Below are 25,441 nucleotides of genomic sequence, written 5' to 3'. Positions count from 1 at the left end.
GGCTGGGACTACAAGCATTCCCCAGGATGCCCAGATAGTTTTTCTTTTCTTTTCTTTTTTTTTTTTTTAGTAGAGACAGGTTCTTTCTCTTGCTGGGACTGGTCTTGAACCCCTGAGTTTAAGCAATCCACCAATCTCAGCCTCCCAGAGTGCTGTTATTAAAGGCATGAGGCACAGTGCCTGACCCCCAAAGACATTTTCTTTAGGTAAATAGATAAATATCATTTGACCAAATTACCAGCATGGCATTACTACTTTGAAAACTGGATTATACACTCTAATAACAGTGGCTTTGAATTCTGACACTGTTACTAAGTAAGTAGCTATGTGATCTCAGACTCAGGATCACCTTGCTATACCCTTGTTTCTTTATCTATTTTAGTGGGAATAATATGGTATCTTTAAGAAATGCATTTACTTCTCTGGACCTGTTTCTTTGTAAAATACAAAAAATTATCCCTAACAGATAGAATTATTATGAGGAATTATAAAGTAATATGAGCACTGCAGCATGTCTGTCATGTATTACATTATAGACAAATGTCAACTTCTCCTCTGTGCTGACTCAACTAAGTGTTCTATTTAATAAACATTTACTGCACTGAGAGTTCTCACACTCTTGAAACTTACACATTAGAAATAAAAATTGTCACACATAGAGTGGTTAAACTACATGGTCTTTAGTGAATCTTCAAGATCCCAGATCCCTGAGGTTGTCAGGCAAAAGTACACAGAATAGAAAATAAGAGCATAGAAATGAATATCATGGCTCAATTGTGTCTTTTATATGCATACATTTAAGTCTGGGATGAAGTTTCAGTTTGCCCAGGGAACTGAAACTCTGTTTCTTTTTTTCCTTATGGAGGTAGCGCCACAAAACTTCCCCATCTCCCCATTTCTAACCATAATGTGACAATGACTAAGGGGTCACACAAAAAGTACTTCAAGTCTTTTCCATTTAACATAATTTCTGATTCCTGACTTGACAGCTAAAGTCCAGGAAGAGATTGACCATGTGATTGGCAGACACCGGAGCCCCTGCATGCAGGACAGGAGCTGCATGCCCTACACGGATGCCGTGGTGCACGAGATCCAGAGATACATTGACCTCACCCCTACCATCTTGCCCCATGCAGTGACCCAGGATGTTCAGTTTAGAGAGTTCTTAATTCCAAAGGTGAGAATGTTTTCTATACTCCTCCTTCAGAATCTCAGGCCATCAATTATTATAGCATTAGAACTCTAGTTTGCCTAGCTTTCTTTGGTGTGGCATAATTATAACTTAGGCATCTTGGCCTTTAGCTGTGTGCCTCTTTTATTCTAATTTGTTGATACAATTTTCTAAATATAATTGTGTTTAGAATTTCACAGGATTTTTAGTCCACTGACAGGTACATATTCTGTCTCTCTGTCAGCACAATCTGCTGTCCACTTTCCTGCTTTACGGTTTAAGTTTCATTACTCTTACCAATTAACCAATATCCTTACCAATAACTCCACCTCTGTCCATACTATTTCACTTCTTTGTAGAAAGTACAGTACAAAAGTCTCCTTCCTCCCTGTCTGACTTTGGACTACTAATCTCTGCTGGAAAAGACTTAGCACTCCATGTTAAGCTAACTTGATGTTAGTTTCATCAGGCGTGTTGATATAATTTTCACCAATATCAAAATTACTTTCAATTGTGACCAACAATCCTGTTTTATAGGATTTTATAGGCAACTAAACTTGCCTTTACATGCTCCACAATAACTCTTTGAATTTTGAACTCCCCTCAAACATCCAACTTGCTATTACCTTCTTTTTCTGAGGTGACCTGCCCTTCTGCCTGACAGAGAAAAATTAGAGCCATTAGAAGGAAAATCCCTTGTTAGATTTACACACTTAGCTATATCTACAGTCTTTGAATTCACTCTGATATCTGTTCTTTTTATTTAATGGAAATCTTTCTATCTGTGGCATAAATACTTTCTCACATAAAAAAAATTCTGATTGATATAAGAGTACAAATAATTAGTTTACCTTCACCCAGGACATGGAAGAAATAGAGCTCCTGAATAGACCAATTTCAAGCACTGAGATCAAAGAAACAAACAAAAAAATCTTCCAAAAAAAAAAAAAATGCCCTGGTCCGAATGGCTTCACACCAGAATTCTATCAAATTTTCAAAGAAGAGCTTATTCCTGTACTGCAGAAATTATTCCAAAAAATTGAGGCGGAAGGAATCTTCCCCAACATGCTCTATGAAGCAAACATCACCCTGATACCAAAACCAGGAAAAGACCCAACTAAGAAGGAGAATTTCAGACCAATTTCACTCATGAATATAGATGCAAAAATTCTCAACAAAATTCTAGCTAATAGATTACAGCTTATCATCAAAAAAGTCATACATCATGATCAAATAGGTTTCATCCCAGGGATGCAAAGCTGGTTTAACATACACAAGTCTGTAAATGTTATTCACCATATCAACAGAAGCAAAAACAAAGACCATATGATCCTCTCAATAGATGCAGAAAAAGCATTCGATAAAATCCAGCATCCTTTTCTAATTAGAACACTGCAGAGTATAGGCATAGGTGGCACATTTCTTAAACTGATCAAGGCTATCTAAACCAAATCCACAGCTAATATTTTACTGAATGGAGCTAAACTGAAAGCTTTTCCTCTTAGAACTGGAATCAGACAAGGTTGTCTTCTGTTGCCATTACTATTCAACATAGTGCTGGAAGGTCTAGCCAATACAATTAGACAAGACAAGGAAATGAAGGACATCCAAATGGGAGCAGAGGAGGTCAAACTCTGCCTCTTTGCTGATGGTATGATCTTATACTTAGAGAATCACAAAGATTCAACTTCAAGACTCCTGGAAATCATCAAAAATACAGTAATGTCTCAGGATATAAAATCAATGTCCACAAGTCAGTAGCCTTTGTATACACTAGTAAAAGCCAAGATGAGAAGCTAATTAAGGACACAACCCTCTTCACCATTGCTTCAAAGAAAATGAAATACCTAGGAATATAACTAACAAAAGAGGTGAAGGACCTCTATAAAGAAAATTATAAAACTCTAAGAAGGGAAATAGCAGGGGGTGGTGGCTGTGGCTCAAGGAGTAGGGCACCAGCCCCATATACCTGGAGTGGCAGGTTCAAGCCTGTACCCGGCTAAAACTGCAAAAAGAAAAGAAAGAAAAGAGGGCGGCGCCTGTGGCTCAGTCGGTAAGGCGCCGGCCCCATATACCGAGGGTGGTGGGTTCAAACCCGGCCCCGGCCAAACTGCAACCAAAAAATAGCCGAGCGTTGTGGCGGGCGCCTGTAGTCCCAGCTACTCGGGAGGCTGAGGCAAGAGAATCGCTTAAGCCCAGGAGTTGGAGGTTGCTGTGAGCTGTGTGAGGCCACGGCACTCTACTGAGGGCCATAAGGTGAGACTCTGTCTCTACAAAAAAAAAAAAAAAAAGAAATAGCAGAGGATGGTAACAAATCAAAGAAGATACCATGCTCATGGCTGGGAGGAATCAACATTGTTAAAATATCTTTACTTTCCAAAGCAATCTACTCGTTCAATGCCATCACTATTAAAATACCAACATTGGGGGAGGAGACAAGATGGCTGACTGGAGCCAGCTTTCCACAGAGGTTCCCATCCAGTAGGAGAGTTAAAGGACAAAAATTCAGCAAGTAACCTGGTGGATTTGAGCTGCACTAAGAGAAGAATGCACGTCAACCTTGCTGAGGTGAGCTGTGACCACAAGGATACAAACAAAAGGTACAAAATCCATCACCAAGTGGACGGGATTCCTCTCCCCCATGAGAACGGCTCAGAGTGCCCCACAAACAATTGGGCAGATTTCAAAGGTCCTCCCACTACACTCCACGGGAGAGACCCTCTAAAAACTGGACCTACCTCCCCTACTATGGTGCCATGGCATCCTCCTGCCAGGCATAAAACTGTATAAACTGTATATAGTCTCTACCTGGAATTCTGAGCTCCCAGCGCTCCCCTTCACTCACACTGAGGTCTGGCGGCCAGTCCTGGTCGGCAGAGAGGGGACCGCACCAGAGGGGCAGTTCCCTGAGGCACAGTGTGACAGCCGTCTTTTGATGACAATACGGCCAAGCATAAAACGTTGTAAAGCTGTGCGTGTTCTCTGTCCACAACCCCAGGCTCCCAGCGCTCCCCGCGCTCCCCTCTGCTCTTGCTCCAAGGTCTGGAGGCATGTCCCCCAGGGGTCCAGACTCTTGGGAGATTGCTCAAAGGGTGTAGACAGTGCTGGGCTGCAGTCGGTCAGTGCAGACTCTGGGATGCGGGAGCGGAGAAAGGACGGTTGGCCTGAGGGGAGCTACACCGGAGCAGCAGTGGACGCCTGAGCCATAAAACAGCAGCCCTCTTTTGCTAGCAATATGGCTCACTACCAAATATTCTGAAGCCTCACCCCCTGTCTCCCTGGGCAACCAGAGACTCTGAGTATAGGATTTGCCTGAGGCAGCTCCAACTTGCAAAGTGGGAACTCCCAGGGCGGGGCTGACCCAGAGGTCCGCTTTACTAAACCTAAGACGCACCTGGCCCTCAGGGGATTGTCAGCCTATAGACAATACAAGAGCAAAGACAAGCTGATTTGGAACTCAATTCATCTTCTCTTCTGTAGGGGAACCGCAAAGCTGTTCTGTTCTGTTCTGTCAGTAACATTAATCAGGGGCGAGACTGGACCTGAGTGAAAACCCCACAACCTTCATCAAGTGCCCGAGGTTGTCAGGCCTCACCTCCTCCTGCTAGAGAGAGGCAGAGAGCAGAGGCCTGGCAGACTTCCTTGTGATTAGGCAGGTGCAAACTCCTGGAGTACCGATTCACTACAGGCAACTGGGTCAGCCAACTGCAGGGCTATCAGTGACTGGGTGTGACAGTGGTGCAAGGTGGGGAAGGAGGCATCAACCTTCCCAGACTGATCTATTGGCAGGGTCACTCCTCCTGACTCCATGCAGCACTGGAGCAAGCCACAACAGAGTAGTCACGAGACGCCTGTGATCCAGTTCCCAGAGACCTCTTAAACTCTCTCACCCGAGATGGGTGCAGACTGAGACACTTGATTTGGACCTTTTGAACTGAACCAATCACCTGAGGAGAAATCAGGTGGTGCCCTGGGTGCACGGTGGTAGGAAGGTTTGATTTTTCTTCTCCAATTGTTTGCTGGGGGGGGAGGGGTGACTTAATTGCTGATATTTCTCCACAGCTGAGACTTCAATCTAGAGTATCTGTTTCACTAGGGTGAACAGAAACCAGTTGAAAACAAGACAGAACCACTTAGCCCCACCACACCAGATAGGGCCCCAGTTTCTCTGGCCACAACACTGTACAGGCCCTTGACAAAGCCCCAGGGGAAAAAAATCAAAGGGAGTAAAACAACCACGGGGCAGAATCAGTGGAAAAACCCTGGTAACATGAATAACCAGAATAGATCAAACCCCCAAGGAAAGATATGGCAGATGTAATTGAAGATCCCGTTCATAAACAACTGGCTAAGATGTCAGAAATCGAATTCAGAATTTGGATTGCAGACCAGATTAACAAAGTGGAATTAGGCATTTGAGGAGAAATTCAAAACTCGTCTCAAGAATTTAATGAATTTAAAGACAAAACCACCAAAGACTTAGACACACCGAAGCAAGAATTTGCAGCCCTCAAAGATATGAAAAATACAGTAGAATCCCTCAGCAACAGAATGGACCAAGCAGAAGAAAGGATTTCTGACATTGAAGATAAAGCCTTTGAATGCCCCCAAACTCTCAAAGAGAAAGAGAAATGGAGAGCAAAAACGGATCATTCTCTCAGAGAGCTCTGGGATTATTTGAAGAAGGTGAATATCTGAATCATTGGAGTTCCAGAAACAGATGAAGTGGCCTCTCTGGGCACAGAGGCCCTTCTGCTTGAAATTATGAAAGAGAATTTTCCAGACATGCCTAGACATCCTGAAATTCAGATAGCAGATAGCTTCAGAACCCCAGCACGACTCAACCCCAATAAGACATCCCCCAGGCATATCATAATTAACTTCACTAAAGTTAATGTGAAGGAAAAAATCCTCAAAGCTGTCAGGAGAAAGAAAACCATTACCTTCAAAGGGAAGAACATTAGAATGACTGCAGATCTCTCTTCTGAAACTTTTCAAGCCAGAAGAGGGTGGTCACAGACTTTTAATCTCCTAAAGCAAAATAACTTTCAACCCCAGATCTTGTATCCAGCTAAACTGAGTTTCATTTATGATGGAGAAATTAAATACTTTAATGACATTCATATATTGAAGAAATTTGCCATAACCAAACCAGCTCTTCAGGATATTCTCAGACCTATCCTCCATAATGACCAACCCAATCCTATACCACAAAAGTAAACTCACTCAGAAACTTCGGATCAAACTCCAATTTCCACACTGGCGAAAGGATTAAAAATGCCCACTGGACTTTTGAAAAACTCGATGCCCAAAACTTCACCAGACTTATCAATATTCTCCATTAATGTGAATGGCTTCAACTGTCCTCTAAAGAGGCATAGGTTAGCTGACTGGATACAAAAGCTCAGGCCAGACATTTGTTGCATACAAGAGTCACATCTTAACTTAAAAGACAAATACAGACTCAGGGTGAAAGGATAGTCATCCATATTTCAGGCAAATAGTAATCAGAAAAAAGCAGGTGTTGCAATTTTATTTGCAGATACAATAGGCTTTAAACCAACAAAAGTAAGGAATGACAAGAATGGTCACTTCATATTTGTTAAGGGTAATGCTCAATATGATGAGATCTCAATTATTAAAATCTATGCACCCAACGAGAATGCACCTCCATTTATAAGAGAAACTATAACAGACATGAGCAACTTGATTTCCTCCAGCTCCAGAATTGTCGGAGATTTCAACACTCCTTTGGCAGTGTTGGATCGATCCTCCAAGATGAAGCTGAGCAAAGAAATCTTAGATTTAAACCTAACCATCCAACATTTGGATTTAGCAGACATCTACAGAACATTTCATCCCAACAAAACTGAATAAACATACTTCTCATCAGCCCATGGAACTTACTCCAAAATCGATCACATCTTACGTCACAAGTCTAACCTCAGTAAATTTAAAGGAATAGAAATTATTTCTTGCATCTTCTCAGACCACCATGGAATAAAACTTGAGCTGAGTAACAACAGGAATCTGCATACTCATACAAAAACATGGAAGTTAAATAACCTTATGCTCAATGATAGCTGGGTCAGAGTTGACATTAAGAATGAAATCGCCAACTTTTTGGACAAAACAAGAATGAAGACACGAACTATCAGAACCTCTGGGACACCGCAAAGGCAGTTCTAAGAGGGAAATTTATAGCACTGCAAGCCTTCCTCAAGAGAACGGAAAGAGAGGAAGTTAACAACTTAATGGGACATCTCAAGCAATTGGAAAAGGAAGAACATTCCAACCCTAAACCCAGTAGAAGAAAAGGAATAACCAAAATTAGAGCAGAATTAAATGAAATTAAAAACAAGAGAATAATACAACAGATCAATAAATCAAAAAGCTGTTTTTTTGAAAAGGTCAATAAAATAGATAAACCTTTGGCCAACCTAATCAGGAAAAAAAGAGTAAAATATCTAATCTCATCAATCAGAAATGACAAAGATGAAATAACAACAGACTCCTCAGAAATCCAAAAAATCCTTAATGAATATTGCAAGAAACTTTATTCTCAGAAATATGAACATCTGAAGGAAATTGACCGATACTTGGAAGCATGTCACCTTCCAAGACTTAGCCAGAATCAAGTGGAAATGTTGAACAGGCCTATATCAACTTCGGAAATAGCATCAACCATACAAAACCTCCCTAAAAAGAAAAGCCCGGGACCAGATGGTTTCATGTCAGAATTCTACCAAACTTTTAAAGAGGAATTAGTACCTATATTACTCAACCTGTTCCAAAAGGTAGAAAAAGAAGGAAGACTACCTAACACGTTCTAAGCAAACATCACCCTGATCCCCAAACCAGGAAAAGACCCAACAAGAAAAGAAAATATTAGACCAATATCACTAATGAATATAAATGCAAAAATATTCAACAAGATCCTAACAAACAGAATCCAGCAACACATTAAACAAATTATACATCATGACCAAGTCGGTTTTATCCCAGGGTCTCAAGGCTGGATCAATATACGTAAATCTATAAATGTAATCCAACACATAAACAAATTAAAAAACAAAGACCATATGATTCTCTCGATTGACGCAGAAAAAGCTTTTGATAATATCCAGCATTGCTTCATGATCAGAACACTTAAGAAAATCGGTATAGAGGGGACATTTCTTAAACTGATGGAGACCATCTACGGCAAACCCATAGCCAATATCACATTGAATGGAGTTAAATTGGAATCATTTCCACTCAGATCAGGAACCAGACAAGGATGCCCATTGTCTCCCTTGGTTTTTAACATTGTAATGGAGGTTTTAGCCACCGCAATTAGGGAAGAAAAGGTGATCAAGGGTATCCATATGGGGTCAGTGGAGATCAAACTTTCACTCTTCGCTAATGATATGATAGTATATCTGGCAAACACTAGGGACTCTATTACAAAACTCTTAGAAGTGATCAAGGAATACAGTAGCATCTCAGGTTACAAAATCAACATTCATAAATCGGTAGCCTTTATATATACCAACAATAGTCAAGTTGAAAAAACAGTTAAGGACTCTATCCCATTCACAGTAGTGCCAAATAAGATGAAATATTTGGGAATTTATCTAACAAAGGACGTGAAAGATCTCTATAAAGAGAACTATGAAACTCTAAGAAAGGAAATAGCTGAAAATATTAACAAATGGAAAAACATACCATGCTCATGGCTCAGAAGAATCAACATTGTTAAAATATCTATAATACCCAAAGCAATATATAATTTCAATGCAATCCCTATTAAAGCTCTACTGTCATACTTTAAAGATCTTGAAAAAAACAATTCTTCGTTTTATATGGAATCAGAAAAACCTCGAGTGGCCAAGACATTACTCAGAAATAAAAACAAAGCAGGAGGAATTACGCTACCAGACCTCAGACTATACTACAAATTGATAGTGATCAAAAACAGCATGGTATTGGCACAAAAACAGAGTAGTAGATGTCTGGAATAGAATAGAGAACCAAGAGATGAATCCAGCTACTTACCGTTATTTAATCTTTGACAAGCCAATTAAAAACATTCAGTGGGGAAAAGATTCCCTATTTAACAAATGGTGCTGGGTGAACTGGCTGGCAACCTGTAGAAGACTGAAACTGGACCCACACCTTTCACCATTAACTAAGATAGACTCTGACTGGATCAAAGATTTAAACTTAAGACATGAAACTATAAAAATACTAGAGGAGAGTGCTGGGAAAACCCTTGAAGAAATCAGGATGGGCGAGTATTTTATGAGGAGGACCCCCTGGGCAATTGAAGCAGCTTCAAAAATACACTACTGGGACTTGACCAAACTAAAAAGCTTCTGCACAGCTAAGAACACAGTAAATAAAGCAAGCAAACAGCCCTCAGAATGGGAGAAGATATTTGCAGGTTATGTCTCTGACAAAGGTTTAATAACCAGAATCCACAGAGAACTCAAACGCATTAGCAAGAATAGAACAAGGGATCCCATCGCAGGCTGGGCAAGGGATTTGAAGAGAAACTTCTCTGAAGAAGACAGGCGCATGGCCTTCAGACATATGAAAAAATGCTCATCATCTTTAATCATCAGATAAATGCAAATCAAAACTACTTTGAGATACCATCTAACTCCAGTGAGACTAGCCTACATCACCAAATCCCAAGACCAGAGATGTTGGCGCGGATGTGGAGAAAAGGAAACACTTTTGCACTGCTGGTGGGAATGCAAATTAATACATTCCTTTTGGAAATAGATATGGAGAACACTTAGAGATCTAAAAATAGATCTGCCATTCAATTCTGCAATCTCTCTACTGGGCATATACCCAGAAGACCAAAAATCACATCATAACAAAGGTATTTGTACCATAATATTTATTGCAGCCCAATTCATAATTGCTAAGTCATGGAAAAAGCCCAAGTGCCCATCGATCCACAAATGGTTTAATAAATTGTGGTATATGTACACCATGGAATATTATGCAGCCTTAAAGAAAGATGGAGACTTTACTTCTTTCATGTTTACATGGATAGAGCTGAATCATATTATTCTTAGTAAAGTATCTCAAGAATGGAAGAAGAAAGATGGTGGCCGAGTAATAGCTTCCCTGCAACTGGGAACAGCGAGTCTGGGGAGACAAGACTCCAGGCATCTCTGGCCAGTGGGATCTGCCTATAATCATTCCTTTGAGGATACAGGGAGCCAGCAAGGGACTTCTGGACCCCAAGAGGAGGACAAAAACAGTGGAAAACTGGCAAGTGGTTACGTGTGTTCGATCAACCTAATCATGCTGGCAACCGTAAATACAAGCAACAGTGAGACTGCAAACTGGAAAGGCCTTACCTGTGAACTGTTACAGTGTTCTTGGACTTGGCACTCAGTTGAACTGCCATGGGGAGAGCTTGAGCAGGAGTGTGGAGAACTTTGGGCATTGTCTGGGGCCCCAGACTGAGCCACTAAGCTGGGCACAGGAAGCCATTGTGAAAGAACTGCCCCGGCAAGCTCTGCCCTCAGGGTGTCAGAGCAGATTTGGGCGTGTCAAAGTAACCTACTGACTGAGCAGCCTAAAGGCGGGGACTGAGCTGCCTTACAGCTTTAATCCTTAGGGGCAGAGTGAGACCGTTTTGGCACACTGGAGCCGTGGGCTGTTGCCCTGGGTAGAGTGCCATGACATCACAGCTCATAGCAACCTCAAACTCCTTGGCTTGGTGCCACCCAGACCTCCATAAGAGCTGTGCAGCAACCCACGACTGGTGACCTGCACCCACCGGGCTCCACATTCTCTGACCAGGAACTGCGGGAGCCACGCAACCCTGCGTCCCCCCTTCCTGTGTCCTCCCAGCTTCCACACTAGCCCGTTCATCTGGACAGGGACTCTGGTAGCTGCGTGCCCTTTGGAGCCCTCCCTGCCTCTGGCAGAGCTCTTCTCCTGGCCAGAGACTGCTGGAGCCTTGGGCTCTCTGTGCCAAAGTCACTGGGCGTCTGGCACTCCCAGAACCGTGCACACCACCCCCAGCCCTGTTGCTGGATCTGGGTGTGTCACAAACTGGAGCTGCTTCCACAACCAGAACTCCCTAGCTAGAGCAGCCCCAGAGGAACTACACAGGGTCACTCCCTACAAAGATCCAGCAACAATAGAGTGATCCCGCTGGGGTCTAATCTTGGAGAGACACCTCCCCAACTCTGACAACAGCCAGAGGCAATGGTGAAAAACAATCATGAGGCAAAATCAACAGAAAAACTCTGTCAATATGAATAATCAGAGTAGATCAACTCCCCCAAGGATCAATGGGGCAGAAATAGCACAAGACCCCATGCACAAACAAATAGCTGAGATGTCACAAATTGAATTCAGGATCTGGATAGCAAATAAGATCAAATTAGAATTCCAAAAGTTATCTCAAGAATTCAATGGATTCAAAGACCAAATGACCAAAGATTTCAACATATTGAGACAAGAAGTTGCATCCCTCAAAGATCTGAGAAACACAGTAGAATCCCTCAGTAACAGAATGGAACAAGCAGAAGAAAGGATTTCTGACATTGAAGACAAAGTTTTTGAATGCTCCCAAACCCTCAAAGAAGAAGAGAAATAGAGAGCAAAAACAGACCACTCTCTGAGAGAGCTCTTGGATAATTTGAAGAAAACCAATATTCGTCTTATAGGGATCCCCAAAAGTGACGAAGTGGCTTCACAAGGCACAGGGTCTCTTCTCCATGAGATTATGAAGGAGAACTTTCCAGACATGCCAAGAGATTCTGAAATTCAGATAGCAGACAGTTTCAGAACTCCAGCACAACTCAATCCAAATAAGACACCCCCCAGACACATCATAATCAATTTCACTAAAGTTAATATGAAGGAGAAAATTCTGAAAGCTGCCAGATGAAAGAAAACCATTATCTACAAGGGGAAGAATATCAGAATAACTGCAGATCTCTCTGCTGAAACCTTTCAAGCTAGAAGAGGATGGTCATTGACTTTTAATCTCCTAAAACAAAATAACTTTCAACCCAGGATCCTGTACCCAGCTAAACTGAGCTTCATTTATGACGGAGAAATTAAATACTTCAATGATATTCACATGTTGAAGAAATTTGGCACAAATAAACCTGCTCTCCAGGACATTCTTAGACCTATCCTCCATAAAGACCAGTGTAATTCTCCACCACAAAAATAAACCCACCCAAAAATTTTTTGATCAAATTCCAATTTCCACAGTCGCAAAAGGATTAAAAATGTCCACCGGTCTCTCGAAAGGCTTATCAATACTCTCAATTAATGTGAATGGTTTAAATTGTCCTCTAAAGAGGCATAGGTTGGTGGATTGGATACTCAAGCCAGATATCTGCTGCATCCAAGAATCGCATCTTACATTAAAAGACAGATATAGACTCAAGGTGAAGGGATGGTTATCTATATTCCAGGCAAATGGAAAGCAGAAAAAAGCAGGCGTTGCAATCCTGTTCGCAGACGCAATAGGCTTTAAACCAACCAAAATAATTAAGGATAAGGATGGACACTTCATATTAAAGGTAATACTCAATATGATGAGATTTCAATTATTAATATTTATGCACCCAACCAGAATGCACCTCAATTTATAAGAGAAACTCTGACAGATGTGAGCAACTCGATTTCCTCCACTTCCATAGAAGTTGGAGATTTTAACACCCCTTTAGCAATGCTGGATAGATCCTCCAAAAAGAAGCTAAGCAAAGAAATTTTAGATTTAAACTCAACCATTCAACATCTGGACTTAACAGACATCTGCAGAACATTTCATCCCAACAAAACTGAATACACATTCTTCTCATCAGCCCATGAAACATACTCCTAAATCGACCACATCCTAGGCCACAAGTCTAACCTCAGCAAATTTAACAAAATAGAAATTATTCCTTGCATGTTCTCAGACCATCATGGAATCAAAGTTGAACTGAATAACAACAGGAACTTGCATACCCATACAAAAACATGGAAGCTAAACAACCTTATGCTGAAGGATACATGGGTTATAGACAAGATTAAGAAGGAAATCACCATATTTTGGAACAAAACAACAATCAAGACATAAATTACCAGAACCTCTGGGATACTGCAAAGGCAGTCCTAAGAGGGAAATTTATAGCACTGCAAGCCTTCCTTAAGAAAATGGAAAGAGAGGAAGTCAATAACTTAATGGAACATCTCAAGCAACTGGAGAAAGAAGAACACTTCAACCCCAAACGCAGCAGAAGAAAAGAAATAACCAAAATCAGAGCAGAATTAAATGAGATTAAAAACAAAAGAATTATACAACAGATCAATAAATCCAAAAGCTGGTTTTTTGAAAAGATCCATAAAATAGATAAACCTTTGGCCAACCTAACCAGGAAAAAAAGAGCAAAATCTCTAATTTCATCAATCAGAAATGGTAATGATGAAATAACAACAGACCCCTCAGAAATTCAAAAAATCCTTAACGAATACTACAAGAAACTCTACTCTCAGAAATATGAAAATCTGAAAGAAATCGACCAATACCTGGAAGCACGCCACCTACTAAGACTTAGACAGAATGAAGTGGAAATGTTGAACAGGCCTATATCAAGTTCTGAAATAGCATCAACTATACAAAATCTCCCTGAAAAGAAAAGCCCAGGACCAGATGGCTTTACGTCAGAATTCTACCAAACATTTAAAGAAGAACTAGTACCTATACTACTAAACCTCTTCCAAAATATAGAAAAAGAAGGAATATTACCCAGCACATTCTATGAAGCAAACATCACCTTGATCCCCAAACCAGGGAAAGACCCAACAATAAAAGAAAATTATAGACCAATATCACTAATGAATATAGATGCTAAAATACTCAGTAAGATCCTAACAAACAGAATCCAACAACACATCAAAAAAATTATACACCATGACCAAGTCGGATTTATCCCAGGGTCTCAAGGCTTGTTCAATATACGTACATCTATAAATGTAATTCAACACATAAACAAACTTAAAAATAAAGACCATATGATTCTTTCAATTGATGCAGAAAAAGCTTTTGATAATATCCAGCATCCCTTCATGATCAGAAACACTTAAGAAAATTGGTATAGAAGGGACATTTCTTAAACTAATAGAGGCCATCTACAGCAAACCCACAGCCAATATCGTATTGAATGGAGTTAAATTGAAATCATTTCCACTTAGATCAGGAACCAGGAAAGGTTGCCCATTGTCTTCATTGCTCTTTAACATTGTAATGAAGTTTTAGCCATTGCAACTAGGGAAGAAAAGGCGATCAAGGGTAACATAGGATCAGGAGAGATCAAACTTTCACTCTTCGCAGATGATATGATCATATATCTGGAAAACACTAGGGATTCTACTACAAAACTTTTAGAAGTGATCAAGGAATATAGCAATGTCTCAGACTACAAAATCAACACCCATAAATCTGTAGCCTTTATATATACCAACAATAACCAAGCCGAAGAAACAGTCAAGGACTCTATTCCTTTCACAGTAGTGTCAAAGAAGATGAAATATTTGGGAGTATATCTAACAAAGGATGTGAAAGATCTCTACAAAGAGAACTATGAAACTCTAAGAAAAGAAGTAGCCGAAGATGTTAACAGATGGAAAAACATACCATGCTCATGGCTGGGAAGAATCAACATTGTTAAAATGTCCATACTGCCCAAAGCAATATATAATTTTAATGCAATTCCTATTAAAGCTCCATTGTCATACTTTAAAGATCTTGAAAAAAACAATACTTCGTTTTATATGGAATCAGAAAAAAACTCGAATAGCCAAAACATTACTGAGCAATAAAAACAAAGCAGGAGGAATAACGCTACCAGACCTGAGACTGTACTATAAATCCATAGTGATCAAAAGAGCATGGTACTGGCACAAAAGCAGAGAAGCAGATGTCTGGAACAGAATAGAGAACCAAGAGATGGATCCAGCTACTTACCATTATTTGATCTTTGACAAGCCAATTAAAAATATTCAGTGGGGAAAAGATTCCCTATTTAACAAATGGTGCTGGGTAAACTGGCTGGCAACCTGTAGAAGATTGAAACTGGACCCACACCTTTCACCATTAACTAAGATAGACTCTCACTGGATAAAAGATTTAAACTTAAGACATGAAACTATAAAAATACTTGAAGAAAGTGCAGGGAAAACTCTTGAAGGAATCAGCCTGGGTGAATATTTTATGAGGAGGACTCCCCAGGCAATTGAAGCAGTATCAAAAATACACTACTGGGACCTGATCAAACTAAAAAGCTTCTGCACAGCCAAGAACATAGTGAGTAAAGCAAGCAGACAGCCCTCAGAATGGGAGAAAATATTTGCAGGTTATACCTCCAATAAAAGTCTAATAACCAGAATCCACAGAGAACTCAAACATATTAATAATAAATTGTGGTATATGTACACCATGGAATATTATGCAGCCTTAAAAAAAGATGGAGACTTTACCTCTTTCATGTTTATATGAATGGAGCTGGAACATATTCTTCTTAGTAAAGTGTCTCAAGAATGGAAGAAAAAGTACCCAATGTACTCACCCTTATTATGAAACTAATGTAGGACCTTCACATGAAAGCTATAACCCAGTTATGACCTAAGAATAGGGAGAAGGGGGAAAGCCAGGGGAGGGAGGGGGGAGGTAGGTGGAGGGAGGAGGATTAATGGGATTACACCTGTGGTGCATCTTACAAGGGTATATGTGAATCCTAGTAAATGTGGAATGTAAAGGTCTTAGAAAAATAACTAAGAAAATGCTAAGAAAGCTATGTTAACTAGTGTGATGAAAATGTGTCAAACGATCTATGAACCAAGTGTATGGTGCCCCATGATCATACAAATGTACACAGCTGGGCGGCGCCTGTAGCTCAAAGGGATAGGGCGCCAGTCCCATATGCTGGAGGTGGTGGGTTCAAACCCAGCCTTGGCCAAAAACCACAAAAAAAAAAACAACAACAACAACAAAAAAAAACAAATGTACACAGCTATGATTTAATAAAAATAAATAAATAAATAAATAAAAAGAAAAGAACACATGACCCCATCTCAGAGTGGGCACGGACTTGAAGAGAAACTTCTGTAAAGAAGACAGATGCACGATCTACAAACACATGAAAAAAAGCTCATCATCCTTAATCATCAGTGAAATGCAAATCAAAACTACTCTGAGATACCACCTAACCCCAGTAAGAATAGCCCACATAACAAAATCCCAAAACCAGGGATGTTGGCGTGGATGTGGAGGAAAGGGCACACTTCTACACTGCTGGTGGGAATGCCCACTAATACGTTCCTTCTGGAAGGATGTTTGGAGAATACTTAGAGACCTAAAAATAGACCTGCCATTCCATCCTATAATTCCTTTACTAGGTTTATACCAGAAGACCAAAAGTCACAATATAACAAAGACATCTGTACCAGAATGTTTATTGCAGCCCAATTCATAATTGCTAAGTCATGGAAGAAGCCCAAGTGCCCATCGACCCACGAATGGAGTAGCAAATTGTGGTACATGTATACCATGGAATACTATGCAGCCTTAAAGAAAGATGGAGACTTTACCTCTTTCATGTTTACGTGGATGGAGCTGGAACATATTCTTCTTAGCAAAGTATCTCAGGAATGGAAGAAAAAGTATCCAATGTACTCAGCCCTACTATGAAGCTAAATTATAGCTTTCACATGAAGATTATAACCCAGCTATAGCACAAGACTATGGGGAAAGGGCCAAGGAAGGGGCAGGGAGGGGGGAGGTTTTGGTGGAGGGAGGGTAATGGGTGGGGCCATATCTATGGTGCACCTTAGAATGGGTACAGGCGATTGCACTAATGCACAGCTATGATTTAACAATTAAAAAAAAAAAAAGAATGGAAGAAAAAGTACCCAATGTACTCAGCCCTACTATGAAACTAATTTAGGGTTTTCACATGAAAGCTATAACCCAGTTACAACCTAAGAATAGGGGGAAGAGGGAAAGGGAGGGGAGGGTGGGGGGAGATGGGTAGAGGGAAGGGGATTGGTGGGATTACACCAGCGGGGCATCTTACAAGGGTATATGTGAAACTTAGTAAATGGTCTATGAAGCTAGTGAATGATGCCCCATGATTATATCAACGTACACAGCTATGATTTAATAAAAAAATAAAATAATAAAATAAAAATAAAATACCAACATTGTACTTTCAAGACCTTGAAAAAATGATTCTGCATTTTGTATGGAATCAGAAAGAATCCTGTATAGCTAAGGCAGTTCTTAGTAATAAAAACAAAGCTGGGGTCCCACATTATAGACTGTACTACAAAGCCATAGCGGTCAAGACAGCATGGTAGTGGCAAAAAAATAGAGACATAGACATTTGGAATCAAATAGAAAACCAGAAAATCTTATAACCAACTAATCTTTGATAAACCAAACAAGAACATACATTGGGGGAAAGACTCCCTATTCAATAAATGGTGTTGGGAGAACTGGATATCCACATGTAAAAGACTGAAACTGGACCCACACCTTTTTCCACTCACAAAAATTGATTCAAGATGGATAAAGGACTTAAATTTAAGGCATGAAACAATAAAAATTCCTCAAAGAAAGCATAGGAAAAACACTGGAAGATATAGGCTTGAGGAAAGACTTCATGAAGAAGACTGCTGTGGCAATTGCAGCAAAAATAAACAAATGGGACTTAATTAAACTGAAAAGCTTCTGTACTGCTAAGGAGACAACCAAAGCAAAAAGACAACCTACACAATGGGAAAGGATATTTACATATTTTCAATCAGACAAAAGCTTGATAACTAGGATCTATAGAGAACTCAAATTAATCCACATGGAAAAGGCCAACAATCCCATATATCAATGGGCAACAGACATGAATAGAACCTTCTCTAAAGAAGACAATGAATGGCTAACAAACGTACGAAAAAATGCTCGTCATCTCTATTTATTAGAGAAATGCAAATCAAAACCACCCTGAGATACCATCTAACCCCAGTGAGAATGGCCCACATCACAAAATCTCAAAACTGCAGATGCTGGTGTGGATGTGGAGAGAAGGGAACACTTTTACACTGCTGGTGGGACTGCAAACCAATACAGCCGTTTTGAAGGAAGTATGGAGAACTCTCAAAGCACTCAAGCTAGAACTCCCATTTGATCCTGCAATCCCATTACTGGGCATCTACCCAGAAGAAAAAAAAATCCTTTTATTGCAAGGACACTGGCACTAGACTGTTTATTGCAGCTCAATTTACAATCTCCAAAATGCCTAAATGCCCACCAACAAGCTGTGGTATATGGAATGCTATTCAGGGAATGCTATTCAGCCATTTAAAAAAATGGAGACTTTACAGCCTTTGTATTAACCTGGATGGAAGTGGAAGACATTATTCTTAGAAAAGCATCACAAGAATGGATAAGCATGAATCCATTTTGATATGAGGACAATTAATGACAATTAAGGACATAGTGGGGGTGGGGGAAGGGGAGAGCAGAGAGAGAAAGAAGGAGGGAGGGGTGGGGAAAGGAAGAGCCGAGAGAGGGAAGGAGGGAGAGTGGTGGGGCCTTGGTGTGTGCCACACCTTTTGGGGCCAAGACACGATTGTAAGAGGGAGTTTACCTAACAAATGCAATCAGTGTAACCTGGTTTCTTGTACCCTCAATGAATCCCCAACAATAAAAAGAAAAAGAAAGAAAAGACAGCATGGGCTCGTGAAAAAAATACAATCATGATACACTGATAACAAACAAAAAAGAAAAATTTGTTACACATAATAATTATATGTATTTATGTGGTACAACATGATGCTTTGACATATATATCAAATGTGTAAGGATCAAATCAGAGTAATTAGCATACTTATCACGTTAAGCACTTAATATTTCTTTGAGATGAATATATTCAAAATCCTCTCTTATAGCTATCTTAAAACACATGATACATTATTATTCCCTTTAGATATCTACTAGGCAATTGAACAGCAGAACTTATTCTTTCTATCCAACTGTAGTTTTGTACCCATTGGCCAATCTTTCATTCCTCCGGTGCCCACAATTCTCATCTTCTGGTAACCACTATTCTATCCTTTACTCCTCTGAGAACACTTTTTAGCTTTCACTTATAAGTGAGATCATGTGTTGTTTTTCTTTATATGCCTAGCTTATTTTACTTAACATCATGCCCTCCAGGTTCATTTATGTTGCTGTAAATGACAGAATTTCATTCATTTTTACCATTGAAGAGTATTTAAATTTGTATCTCTGCCACATTTTGTTTCTATTCATCTGTTGATCAACATTTTTGTTGATTTCATATCTTGTCTATTCTGAATAGTTCTGCAATATGCATAGGAGTGCAGATAGCTTTTTGACTTACTGATTTTATTTCCCTTGAGAAAACTTCCTACTGTTTTCTGTAATGGCTGTACTAATTCCCATTGACAGTGTATTAGGGTTCTATATCTCTACATATTGTCCAACACTTACCTTTTGATTTTGATATTTTTCTTTATTTTGAATGAGACTTAGAGTGAGGTGGTATGTCATTGTGATTTTGATTTTCATTTCCCTGATCATTCATGATGCTGAACATTTTTGGCCATTTTTATGTCTTTTCTGAGAAATATCTATTCATTTCTCTTGCCCTTTTTAAAAACATATTTAATTATAATATTTAATATATTTATATTCTAATTAAAACATGTACATATTTAAATTTTAAATATTTTATATAAATTTTTTAAAAATCATAGCTGTGTACAATAATGCAATCATGAGGTACAATGTGCTGGTTTTATATACAGTTTGAAATATTTTCATTGAACTAGTTAACATAGCCTTCATGGCATTTTCTTAATTATTGTGTTCAGACTTTTATATTCTGCATTTAGTAAATTTCACCTGTAGCCTTTTAAGATACACTGTAGGTGTGGACCCACTAATTACCCTCCCTCCACCCATTCACCCCTCTTCCCTCCCTTCCCTTGCCCCTTTCCCCATATTCTGCTGAGATTGGGTTATAGCTTTTGTATGAAAGCTATGAATTAGTTTCATATTAGGGCTGAGTACATTGGGTACTTTTTCTTCCATTCTTGAGATACCTTGCTAAGAAGAATATTTTCCAGCTCCATCCATGTAAACATGAAAGAGGTATAGTCTCCATCTTTCTTTATGGCTGCATAATATTCCATGGTGTACATATACCACAATTTATTAATCCATTGGTGAGTCGATGGGCTTTTCCCACGACTTAGCAATAATGAATTGGGCTGCAATAAACATTCTGGTACAAATATCTTTGTTATAATGTGATTTTTGGTCTTCTGGATATATACCTGGTAGAGGATCAAATGGCAAGTCTATTTTTAGATCTCTAAGTATTCTCCAAACATCTTTCCAAAAGGAACATATTAGTTTGCATTCCCACCAGGATTGTAGAAGTGTTCCTTTTTCTCCACATCCACACCAACATCTATGGTTTTAGGATTTTGTGATGTGGGCTAATCTTAATGGAGTTGAATGATATCTCAAAGTAGTTTTGATTTGCATTTCTCTGATGATTAAGGATGATGAGCATTTTTTCATGTGTCTGTAGGTCATGTGTCTGTCTTCTTCAGAGAAGTTTCTCTTTAAGTCCCTTGCCCAGACTGAGATGGGATCACTTGTTCTTTTCTTGCTAATATGTTTGTGCTCTTTGTGGATTCTGGTGATTAAACCTTTGTCAGAGACATATCTTGCAAATATCTTCTCCCATTCTGAGGGCTGTCTGCTTGCTTTACTTATTGTGTTCTTTAGTTTGATCAGGTCCCAGTAGTGTATTTTTGATGCTGCTTCAATTGCCCAGGGGGTCCTTCTCATAAAATATCTGCCCAGGCTGATTCCTTCAAGAGTTTTCCCTGCACTTTCTTCTAGTATTTTTATAGTTTCATGTCTTAAGTTTAAATCTTTAATCCAGTGAGAGTCTATCTTAGTTAATGGTGAAAGGTGTGGGTCCATTTTCAATCTTCTACCAGCTAGCCAGTTCATCCAGCACCATTTGTTAAATAGGGAATCTTTTCCCCACTGAATGTTTTTAATAGGCTTGTCAAAGATCAAATAACAGTAAGTAGCTGGGTTTATTTCTTGGTTCTTTGTTCTGTTCCATACATCTACCTCTTTGTTTTTGTGTCAGTACCATGCTGTTTTGATCACTATCGATTTATAGTATAGTCTGAGGTCTGGTAGCTTAGTTCCTCCTGCTTTGTTTTTATTTCTGAATAATGTCTTGGCTATTCAAGTTTTTTCCTGACTCCATACAAAATGATGTATTATTTTTTTGAGATCTTTAATGTATGACAATGGAGCTTTAACAGGGATTGCATTAAAATTGTATATTACTTTGGGTAGTATAGACATTTTGACAAGGCTGATTTTTCCCAGCCATGAGCATGGTATGTTTTTCCATTTGTTAACATCTTCAGCTGTTTCTTTTCTTAGAGTTTCATAGTTTTTGTTATAGAGATCTTTCATGTCCTTTGTCAAGTAAACTCCCAAATATTTCATCTTCTTTGACACTACTGTAAATGGAATAGAGTCCTTCATTGTTTTTTCAGCTTGGCTATTGTTGGTATATATAAAGGCTACAGATTTATGAGTGTTGATTTTGTAACCTGAGACATTGCCGTATAGCTTGATCACTTCTAAGTGTTTTTCAGTAGAATCCCTGGTATTTTCCAGATATACAATCATATCATCTGCGAAGAGTGAAAGTTTAATCTCTTCTGTCCCTATATGGATACCCTTGATCGCCTTTTCTTCCCTAATTGCAATGGCTAAAAGTTCCAATATAATGTTAAAGAGCAGTGGAGACAATGGGCAACCTTGCCTGGTTTCTAATCTGAGTGGAAAAGATTTTGATTGAACTCCATTCAGTACAATATTGGCTGTAGGTTTGTTGTAAATGGTCACTATTAGTTTAAGAAATATCCCTTCTATACCAATTTTCTTAAGTGTTCTGATCATGAAGGGATGCTGGATATTATCAAAAGCTTTTTACGCATCAATTGAGAGAATCATATGGTCTTTGTTTTTTAATTTGTTTATGTGCTATATTATATTTGTCGATTTACATATATTGAACCAGCTTGAGACCCTGGGATAAAACCCACTTGGTCATGGTGTATAATTTGTTTGATGTGTTACTGGATTCTGTTTGCTAGGATCTTGTTGAGTATTTTTACATCAATATGCATTAGTGATATTGGTCTATAATTTTCTTTTTTTGTTGGGTCTTTTCCTGGTTTGGGGATCAAGGTGATGTTTGCTTCAAAAAAAAAAAAAAAAAGAATGTGTTGGGTAGTATTCCTTCTTTTTCTATATTTTGGAAAAGGTTGAGTAATACAGGTACTAGTTCCTCTTTAAAGGTTTTGTAGAATTCTGACGTGAAGCCATCTGGTCCCAGGCTCTTCTTTTCAGAAAGATTTTTTATAGTTGATGCTATTTCAGAACTTGATATAGGCCTGTTTAACATTTCCACTTCCTTCTGGCTAAGTCTTGGGAGGTGGCGTGCTTCCAAGTATTCATTGATTTCCTTTAGATTTTTGTATTTCTAAGAATAAAGTTTCTTGTAGTATTCATTAAGGATTTTTTGAATTTCTGAGGAGTCTGTTGTTATTTCATCTTTACCATTTCTGATTGGTGAAATTAGAGATTTTACTCTTTTTTCCTGTTTAGGTTAGCCAAAGGTTTATCTATTTTATTGACCTTTTCAAAAAACCAACTTTTTGATTTATTGATCTGTTGTATAATTCTCTTGTTTTCAATTTCATTTAATTCTGCTCTAATTTTGGTTATTTCTTTTCTTCTACTGGGTTTGGGGATGGACTGTTCTTCCTTTTCCAATTGCTTGAGATGTTCCATTAAGTTGTTAACTTCCTCTCTTTTTGTTCTCTTGAGGAAGGCTTGCAGTGCTATAAATTTCCCTCTTAGAACTGCCTGTGTAGTATCCCAGAGGTTCTGCTAATTCGTGTCTTCATTGTCGTTTCATTCCAAAAATGTGTTGATTTCCTTTTAAAAAAATTTTTTTTATTGTTGGAGATTCAATGAGGGTACAATAAACCAGATTACACTGACTGCATTTGTTAGGCAAAGTCCCTCTTGCAATTGTGTCTTGCCCCCCAAAAGTGTGGCACACTCCAAGAACCCACCCCCTCCCTTCTTCCCTCTCTCTTCTCTTCCTTTCTCCCCTATCCCTCCTTCTTTCTCTCTCTGCTCTCCCCTTTCCCAACCCCCACCATATCCTTAATTGTCATTAATTATCCTCATATCAAAATTGAGTACACAGGATTCATGCTTCTCCATTCTTGTGATGCTTTACTAAGAATAATGTCTTCTACTTCCATCCAGGTTAATACAAAAAATGTAAAGTCTCCATTGTTTTTATTGGCTGAACAGTATTCCATGGTGTACATATACCACAGCTTGTTAATCCATTTTCTGGGTTGGTGGGCATTTAGGCTGTTTCCACATTTTGGAGATCGTAAATTGAGCTGCAATAAACAGTCTAGTGCAAGTGTCCTTATGATAAAAGGACTTTTTTCCTTCTGAATAGATGCCCAGTAATGGGATTGCAGGATGAAATGGGAGATCTGGCTTGAGTGCTTTGAGGTTTCTCCATACTTCCTTCCAAAAAGGTTTTAGTTTACAGTCCCACCAGCACTGTAAAAGTGTTCCCTTCTCTCCACATCCACACAAGCATCTGCAATTTTGAGATTTTGTGATGTGGGCCATTCTTGCTGGGGTTAGATGATATCTCAGGATAGTTTTGATTTGCATTTTTCTAATAGATAGGGATGATGAACATTTTTTCACATGCTTGTTAGCCATTTGTCTGTCTTCTTTAGAGAAGGTTCTATTCATGTCTCTTGCTTATTGATATATAGGATTGTTAGCTTTTTTCATGTGAATTAATTTGAGTTCTCTATAGATCCTAGTTATCAAGGTTTTGTTTGATTCAAAATATGCAAATATCATTTCCCATTGTGTAGGTTGTCTATTTGCTTTGGTTGCTGTCTCCTAAGCTGTACAGAAGATTTTCAGTTAATTAAGTCCCATTTATTTATTTTTGTTGTTGTTGCAATTGCCATGGCAGTCTTCTTCATGAAGTCTTTCCCCAGGCCAATATCTTCCAGTGTTTTTCCTATGCTTTCTTGGAGGATTTTTATTGTTTCATGCCTTAAATTTAAGTCCTTTATCCATCTGGAATCAATTTTTGTGAGTGGAGAAAGGTGTGGGTCCAGTTTCAGTCTTTTACATGTGGATATCCAGTTCTCCCAACACCATTTATTGAATAGGGAGTCTTTCCCCCAGTGTATGTTCTTGTTTGGTTTATCAAAGATCAGGTGGTTATAAGATGTTAGTTTCATTTCCTGGTTTTCTATTTCATTTCAAGTGTCTATGTCTCTATTTTTGTGCCAGTACCATGTTGTCTTGACCACTATGGCTTTGTAGTACAGCCTAAAATCTGATATGGTGATGCCCCCAGCTTTATTTTTATTACTAAGAACTGCCTTAGCTATGTGTTTTGTTTTTTTTTTTTCTGGTTCCATACAAAATGCAGAATCATTTTTTTCCCAAATCTTGAAAGTACGATGTTGGTATTTTAATAGGAATGGCATTGAATAGGTAGATTGCTTTGGGAAGTATAGACATTTTAACAATGTTGATTCTTCCCAGCCATGAGCATGGTATGTTCTTTCATTTGTTAAAGTCCTCCACCTCCTTTGTTAGGTATATTTCTAGGTATTTCTTTTTCTTTGAAACTATGATGAAGGGAGTTGTGTCCTTAATTAGCTTCTCATCTTGACTATTATTGGCATATACAAAGGCTACTGACTTGTGGACATTGATTCTATATCCTGAGACATTACTGTATTTTTTGATGACTGCCAGGAGTCTTGTGGTTGAGTCTTTGGGATTCTCTAAGTATAAGATCATGTTGTCAGCAAAGAGGGAGAGTTTGACCCCCTCTGCTCCCTTTTGGTTTCCCTTTATTTCCTTGTCTTGTCTAATTGTGTTGGCTAGAATTTCCAGCACTATGTTGAAAAGTAAAGGTGACAGAGGACAGCCTTGTCTGGTTCCAGTTCTAAGAGGAAAAGCTTTCAGTTTTACTCCATTTAGTAAAATATTAGCTGTGGGTTTGTCATAGATAGCTTCAATCAGTTTCATAAATGTGCCACCTATGCCTATACTCTGCA

The 25,441-nt window shown here is 39.0% G+C and overlaps 1 protein-coding gene across 3 annotated transcripts in view; it reads left to right on the top strand.

Annotated features, from left to right (window-relative positions):
• The window catches only part of LOC128580644 (cytochrome P450 2C3-like), an 81,127-nt gene that overhangs the window by 37,180 nt on the left and 18,506 nt on the right, over positions 1 to 25,441 (top strand). For all 3 annotated transcript variants that reach the window (XM_053582774.1, XM_053582772.1, XM_053582775.1), the window contains one exon: positions 990 to 1,177. In XM_053582774.1, the coding sequence (XP_053438749.1) occupies positions 990 to 1,177 (188 nt within the window). The remainder of the gene's footprint in view (positions 1 to 989; positions 1,178 to 25,441) is intronic.

The sequence above is a fragment of the Nycticebus coucang genome, chromosome 3 (assembly GCF_027406575.1).
Source record: "Nycticebus coucang isolate mNycCou1 chromosome 3, mNycCou1.pri, whole genome shotgun sequence".
Classification (NCBI taxonomy): Eukaryota; Metazoa; Chordata; class Mammalia; order Primates; family Lorisidae; genus Nycticebus; species Nycticebus coucang.
Note: the sequence above shows the minus strand (reverse complement) of the source record. Positions and strands in the feature narration are given on the sequence as shown.